At 38.9% G+C, this 6943-nt stretch overlaps 1 protein-coding gene across 2 annotated transcripts; it reads left to right on the forward strand.

The window, feature by feature from the left end:
* Nucleotides 1-352: 352 nt before the first annotated feature.
* CNOT8 (CCR4-NOT transcription complex subunit 8) lies at nucleotides 353-6562 on the forward strand. 2 transcript variants are annotated; one of them, XM_054389110.1, is made up of 6 exons: nucleotides 353-477; nucleotides 1805-1998; nucleotides 3686-3847; nucleotides 4648-4792; nucleotides 5453-5563; nucleotides 5881-6562. In XM_054389110.1, the coding sequence occupies exons 1-6, from the start codon at nucleotides 361-363 to the stop codon at nucleotides 6028-6030; spliced, it is 879 nt and encodes a 292-aa protein (XP_054245085.1). In that variant the 5' UTR covers nucleotides 353-360; the 3' UTR covers nucleotides 6031-6562. The 2 variants fall into 2 exon arrangements, with proteins under 2 accessions (XP_054245085.1, XP_054245086.1); XM_054389111.1 differs by lacking the exon at nucleotides 3686-3847.
* Nucleotides 6563-6943: the final 381 nt, after the last annotated feature.

Consider the following 6943-nt stretch of genomic DNA (forward strand, 5'->3'; position numbering starts at 1 on the left):
GTTTCAGAGCTTGTGCCGGGAAAAAAAAAAAAGTCAGGGAGAATGAATGACTGGACTGTTAACTGTGATCTAACTTTTGAAACCCAAACGGATGCTCAAGATTTTCTTACTCGACTCGTTTACAGGAAGTGATAAAAGCAAGAAACAGCTTGATGTAAACTATAAATGGGCTGTTTGAAACTAGAAACGGAAGTGTGTCTGACTTAACAGAGCATTTGTTCCTACACATAAGTTCTTTCTGTCTATAAAGCATTATTTATTTGTCTGTTTAATGCAGCACACAGATAAGATCACACAGCTGGCAGTTCTACACTGTCGTCTGAATTCAGCATCATCTGACTTTACTCTGCTCCCTGCAAGATGCCAGCAGCCCTTGCAGAGAACAGCCAGGTTATTTGTGAAGTATGGGCAAACAATCTGGAAGAAGAGATGAGGAAAATTCGAGAGATTGTTCTAAGTTACAGCTACATTGCAATGGTAAATATTTTATGTGCTAACTGCCTTAATCAATGTTTTTTTTTTTTTTTTTTTATAAGGGACAAGTTCATTCCTGAGTGAGAAATAATTTCTTCCTGCCCCTATTCAAACTGAGCTAGAAGTTCAATGGTGAAAAATTAGTTCAGTAGAAACTTTATAGAATTTAATACAAGTAGTGTTGAGTATGGATTGAACAGAAGATGAGGAAGAGCGAGACCACCCTAAAAACCTGGATTTGCTTTGTATTTAGGTATGGCAGTATGTTTGGAAAGTTTATTTACATGAACCAGCATGGTAAGAATCTCTTCCTGCCCTTGCAAGTCTGTATGTGGTTGTCAGGAGCCAGTTAGTTACACAAATAACTGGTTTTAGTTATGATATTGTAAGTTAAGCCAACTTTGCTTAGAAACACTAAACCTCAAGGTAATGAAAGTCCTTAAGTGTGGCATAAAACCACACACCCTTGCAGAGTGTGCAGTATTTTTATTTTACTGTAGGACATCATTGTGCATGTGAATGTGATTTTTTTTTTTTTTTGTTAACCATGTGTTGGGGCAGATGCTTCTTGCTTCTGTTTGGTGTCACTGAAAGTGTCCTTAGAACCTGTTTTAGTGGCTGTGCTGGAAGAGTGGACAAAAAAAGTCTTGGGCAATGGATAAGTTCTGACATACACAGCACACAAGTTTCTGCATGTGCTTTAGTTCAAGTTATGTGACATAGACTGTGAGGAAAAATAGTCTGAAAGTTTGATTTTCACCAGAGACATCAGATAGTCAGTGGCCAAGTAAAATGTGCTTCATCTAATACGTAGTTGCTCTGTTAAGGTCTGGCTTGACTGACAGCTCTACAAAAAGTCTGGACACTGAACCATTGAAAGATGATCAGAGTGCTAAATTTAACTTGTGTTTAGAACAGGAAACAATACTTAATAAATAAAAGCTGATTTTAGTAGACTAAGGGGAAATGAAGGGGTCAATCCTTTGTGAGGAAGATGTTAAGATTATGCTGTGGTGTATATTGGATGACTTTGGATGGATGGCTTTGTAACAAAACTACAGGAAGGGAGACTTGTAATAAATGAGTGAATGCAATAGTTAATGAGTTGTGTAGGTTTGGGGGTTTTTGGTTTTTTAGTGCCTGACTTGTGGCAGTTTAAAATATGTGTGATTGTGAAAAAGGGGAAAAAAAGTGTACGTTTTCAAGCAGAAGTCAGAGTGGAGTGCTGAGGCCTGCCAGTGTGGAACTGAATAGGTGTGATCACTAACAGAGTGATACTAATAAGTCCTAATGAAGTACTGAAATAAGTTTTTTTTCCCTCCTCTCCCAGGACACAGAGTTTCCTGGAGTTGTTGTAAGACCGATTGGTGAATTCCGCAGTTCCATAGACTACCAATATCAGCTCCTTCGGTGTAACGTTGACCTGCTGAAAATTATCCAGCTGGGCCTGACTTTCACAAATGAGAAAGGAGAATATCCTTCTGGCATCAACACCTGGCAGTTCAACTTCAAATTCAACCTCACGTAAGTCTCTTGAGTTAGGGAATAATCGCCTGGTCTCTTCAGCTGGTGACACTTTCCTTTTGCAGATGCAGGTGTCCTTGTGTTCATCTGAATAATTAAAACCCCCCAGATTCTAACACAGATTATGTAGAATCTGGTTTGGTGTGACAGAAGTTTGCAATGTTTCTTGTAAGTTAAAGGCATGCTAAAGTCCTATCCTTAATACTCTTTCCTATGATAAATAGCTTGTGCCCAACAATTGTATGCGCCTTAAACTTTTTTTTTTCTTAGAACAATGCTATGGTCTTAAACTTTATGCATTTATTTCTTATTTTTTTAATATATTATATAAATTCCATATGTATTCCAATATTCCATAAATTCCATATATCACCTTAAACTTTTTTTTTTCCTAGAACAATGCTATGGTCTTAAACTTTATGCATTTATTTCTTTTTTTTTTAATATATTATATAAATTCCATATGTATTCCAATATTCCATAAATTCCATATATCACCTTAAACTTTTTTTTTTCCTAGAACAGTGCTATGGTCTTAAACTTTATGCATTTATTTCTTAATGTTTTTATATATTATATAAATTCCATATATATTCCAATATTCCATAAATTCCATATATTCCAATTTATGTATTAAGTAAATTCCACCTATTTCTGCTAAAAAAAAATCTGCACAGTTTACAGCAAAGAAGAAGGTATCTCTTTAAGGACTCATGCTAAATATAAGTTGGGATCTAAAATAAAAAGCCATCACAGCTGTTCAGGGGAATGAAAAGGGGAATGTTAAATGGAGTGTGGCAGTTTTTGTTGTCTTCTCCATACAGGTTCCATTATCCCTTCCCCTGTAATGTAAAGACAAACTCAGCATCATCACCATTAGAGCTGCCTGGAAATAAAGAGAGGGTTTATCTGGAGAAACCACCCCTTAGTAAGAAATCAGTTTTTTTATGGAATTGTCATTGGAAAACATTTTTTAAACTCATATGTGCAGCTTGTGCATTTTTTTTAAGCTCAAAGTTGCAATATTTATTTCCACAAATTTGTGAGCCTCTTAAAGATAACAAAATAGAAGTGAAGTGGTTTTCACATTGCGATCACTTCAGTTGACTGTCTCAGTTGGCATGAATTTTACTTTGTGTAGTCATGTCCTTCCTTCCCCTGCCACCCTCAAATGAAACACAAGTCAGGTTCCTCAGCTCTCCACCAAGCACATCATCACTCCTTCCTGTCCTTAGTCAAGTATTACACAATTTTGTTTACTTGCAGTGATGGAACAGAAGTTGATGACGAGGTGATGCGTGCTGTGAAGTGAAAAAGATGGGAATGATGCTGAGTGCTTTAGAGTTGCATGTCTTCCTGCTTGGGAGAACTCCCCTTTTCTCTGTGCTCTCATATGTGGTGCATCTGTTCACCTTGCAGAAGTGGTATTTTTCAAAGTGTCACTCAGTTCTGTGGAGGTGAATTCTTTGGAATTTGCACTAGCAACAGAATTAGCTAGTTATGATCACAGAGCAGCTTGTGATGGAAGTAGGAGGCTGCAGCAGTGGTAGTAAAACTGATTCAGTTGGAATTTTCTAGGGAGAAAAATGTGGTCATGCCAGGTTTTGAAGTACAGTGTCAGGAGAGTTTTTCTATAATGAGCTTTACTTGGTAACACCCTGAATACAAAGCTGCTTTTCTCCTTCAGGGAGGACATGTACTCTCAGGATTCCATAGACCTCCTTGCCAGCTCTGGGCTGCAGTTCCAGAAGCATGAAGAAGAAGGGATCGATACCCTGCATTTTGCTGAGCTGCTTATGACATCTGGGGTTGTCCTTAGTGACAGTGTGAAATGGCTGTCCTTCCACAGGTAGGTCTGAGATGGGCAATGACACTGCAAAGGGAGAAATCTCTTCTTGATTGAAATGCTGCTGCTGTGCTGCATGGAGGCTGAGACAGATATTAAGGAGACAAATTGGCAGCTTTGCTCTTGTTAAAACAAGCTAAAAGATGCAAAGGCCAAGGGTAAGCAGTAAGGACCCTTCATTTTGTACTAGAGCTTAATGTGGTCTGAATTTTTTGTATGTGTTGCTTGCAGTTCCTTTCACTGTTACAGTCTTCTCTACAGTAACAGTTGTTAACAAGTTGAAATGGGATTTCTGCATGTAATAAATGGTGTGCATTGTGAAGTAGGTGTATTGTTTCTTTTTCCTTACAGTGTTACGTAGAAGCAATGTGTGTAGTTAAGATGTCTTGCCTGTAGTGTTTCAAGCAACTTGATTACAAAGCCTCTAGTCCTTGGTATTGCAAATGAAAGGTCTTGAGGGAGGAGGAGGTGGTGGCAATAGATACTTACAGGGTTTCCTGCTTTTCATTCTTGCCCATAGCTACAGAAACTTGCAGTGTTGGGAAGAGAGGTATGTTCTTCCCAGTGGGTTAGCTGTTTTGCAAGAGGTTAGTGGAGACATGCAGGGAGCATTCAAAAGTCTTATTTTGATAGATGATCAGGATGAATTCTGGCTCTAATCCCGAGTTCTATGAATGTCAGAAAAAATCTCAAGGTTTGAATGCTACAGCATGTCAAACTCTTGTGAAAAGTGAGATACTGGTACTGAGTATAGGTCAGTAATAGGCCTGCTTAATCTGGTTTCTTTATGGTTTTGTTCTCAGTGGTTATGACTTTGGCTACATGGTGAAGTTGTTGACAGATTCCAGGCTACCGGAAGAGGAACATGAATTTTTCCATATCTTGAACCTTTTCTTCCCATCTATATATGATGTAAAGTACTTAATGAAGAGCTGCAAAAACCTCAAGGTACTTGTATCTCCCCAGTAAGCAAGTGATGGGTATCACCACTGTCACTGTACAGCAAGCCAAGGGCAGAACTGCTGCACATGTGAAGGCTTAAAACTGGAACGTGTGTAAAGCCTAGCAGTCACACAAGCATCTGTGACTAAGTTTGTCTAATGGATATGGCCTCCTCAGTTCTAGGCTTATCAATATGTGTGTTATATGGGGGACATTTCCATAGCCTTCTGGTTTGTGTAATTCTGGAGGCTGATCATAATTCAGCATACTTATCTTCCCTTTTCAAGGTGGAGTTTCTTACATGAACTACTACATGACGTAACTGATACAGACACTCAGAGGGCTGAAAGTAATTTATCTACTGAATCACAGCCTTGGCTGAGGAAAGGGGGGGAAAGGTCCAGCATTTTTAACATATGAATGTACCCACAGTCATCTCAGGTATCTGCAGCAGGAACGCAAGGGCACCTTCAGTTAAGAAGAGTATTTATGTGTTCAAGAACATGTATTTACCAATGCCTCATTCACAGTTGGTGTGTCTGTACTGCTGGAGTCTGTATGCATTCATTGTAGCTGGTGTTCACCCTCTTGTTCTAGACAAACATGGCAATTTTTCCAAGAGATGGATCTTAGAAGATAAAATCTGTTCTGTTGTTGTTGTTGTAGGGTGGCCTTCAAGAAGTGGCAGATCAGCTGGATTTGCAGCGAATTGGAAGACAACACCAGGCAGGATCAGACTCTCTTCTCACGGGAATGGCATTCTTCAGAATGAAAGAGGTACTGCAGTATTCTTCTTTACAGGTCTTCTTTCTCCAGTTACTACCCATAAATGTCAAGGTGCAAAATATGTTGAGATTATTTTGTTTGTTCTGGTTTTTGATTTTGAGCCTTGTGGCCACCACACTTCAAACTGTCTGTAATAGGAATCATTGATATTGGCACAGACTTATTCTGTTTACTCCTGTGTTTTACATGCTGTGTCTTAGAGGTGGCTGACTTCAAATGGGCTGTTTAATTAACACTGGATGTTTTCTGATTTAGAAGCACAATTAAACAAACAATGCCTGTTTCTTCCTTTTTTTTTGTATCTGCAGTTGTTTTTTGAGGATACAATTGATGATGCAAAATATTGTGGGCGGCTGTATGGCCTTGGGACAGGAGTGGCTCAGAAACAAAATGAAGATGTGGACTCAGTTCAAGAGAAAATGAGCATCTTGGCTATTATCAACAACATGCAGCCGTGAGAAGTGCTACCCCTCGGCAGAACATAGTTACCATATTGGCAGCTGCTGTCCTCAACCATTTTCCCTAATAGTTTCTCAAACAAAAGGCATCTACAGTATACAGCCTGCAGTTTTGCTGAAGAGCTGCATCTTCATCTGAAACCCAGGAGAAGAGAACTGACTGAACTCCTAATGCCAGCATTTGTGGTTTGCCATCTTTTTAATACCAAGGGCGAAAAACAGAACCTACTCTGTATACCTCTGGTTTTTTTCCTCTTTATACTGTACAGAACCTGCAAGGAAGACTTAATGGTAGAATATTCAGTAGAGCTTAGGGTCTGGAAATCCAGTGAAAATGGACACAGACATGCACACATATTTGCAAACTGTGCTTTATAAAGCTTCTTTTAAAACTTCTGCATGTTGTGAGGGTGACTGCTTCACCTCATGTTTTGCTTATTTTATCTTTGCATAGTCTGTGAAAATTGCTCCCTTTGATCACTGCAGAGGTTTGGGAATGGATGACATTAAAAATGATCCTTGCAGCTAAAAATATTCAGAGATTTGCTTCAACAACGATGGGAGTGGATATTACTAGAGCTGTGATTTGATCATCTCTCTGTAGTTTCTAATTCTCCAGGGTTGATAGAGGTTTGACCCATACTGAGCATCAGCTTCGTTCTTAAGGGTATTAATAAACTGTTCTGGAAATAGATTAGAGAGGACTAAAAGTTCACCTTTGACAGGGGCCTGGACCAGTACTCTAGTACTCTGACTTCAGTTTTCTTCAACTTAACCTATTCATTTTATTCTTGCAACACAAATAGTTCAGCAGATGGATAAATATTTGTTCCTCTTCTCCCCCCACCCTCCTTCTTTCTCAGCACCTAATTTTACTATATGCTTAACAACAGGCAAACCAGCTCCGTTTCTT

Source organism: Indicator indicator, chromosome 18, assembly GCF_027791375.1.
Source record: "Indicator indicator isolate 239-I01 chromosome 18, UM_Iind_1.1, whole genome shotgun sequence".
In the NCBI taxonomy this organism is placed as follows: Eukaryota; Metazoa; Chordata; class Aves; order Piciformes; family Indicatoridae; genus Indicator; species Indicator indicator.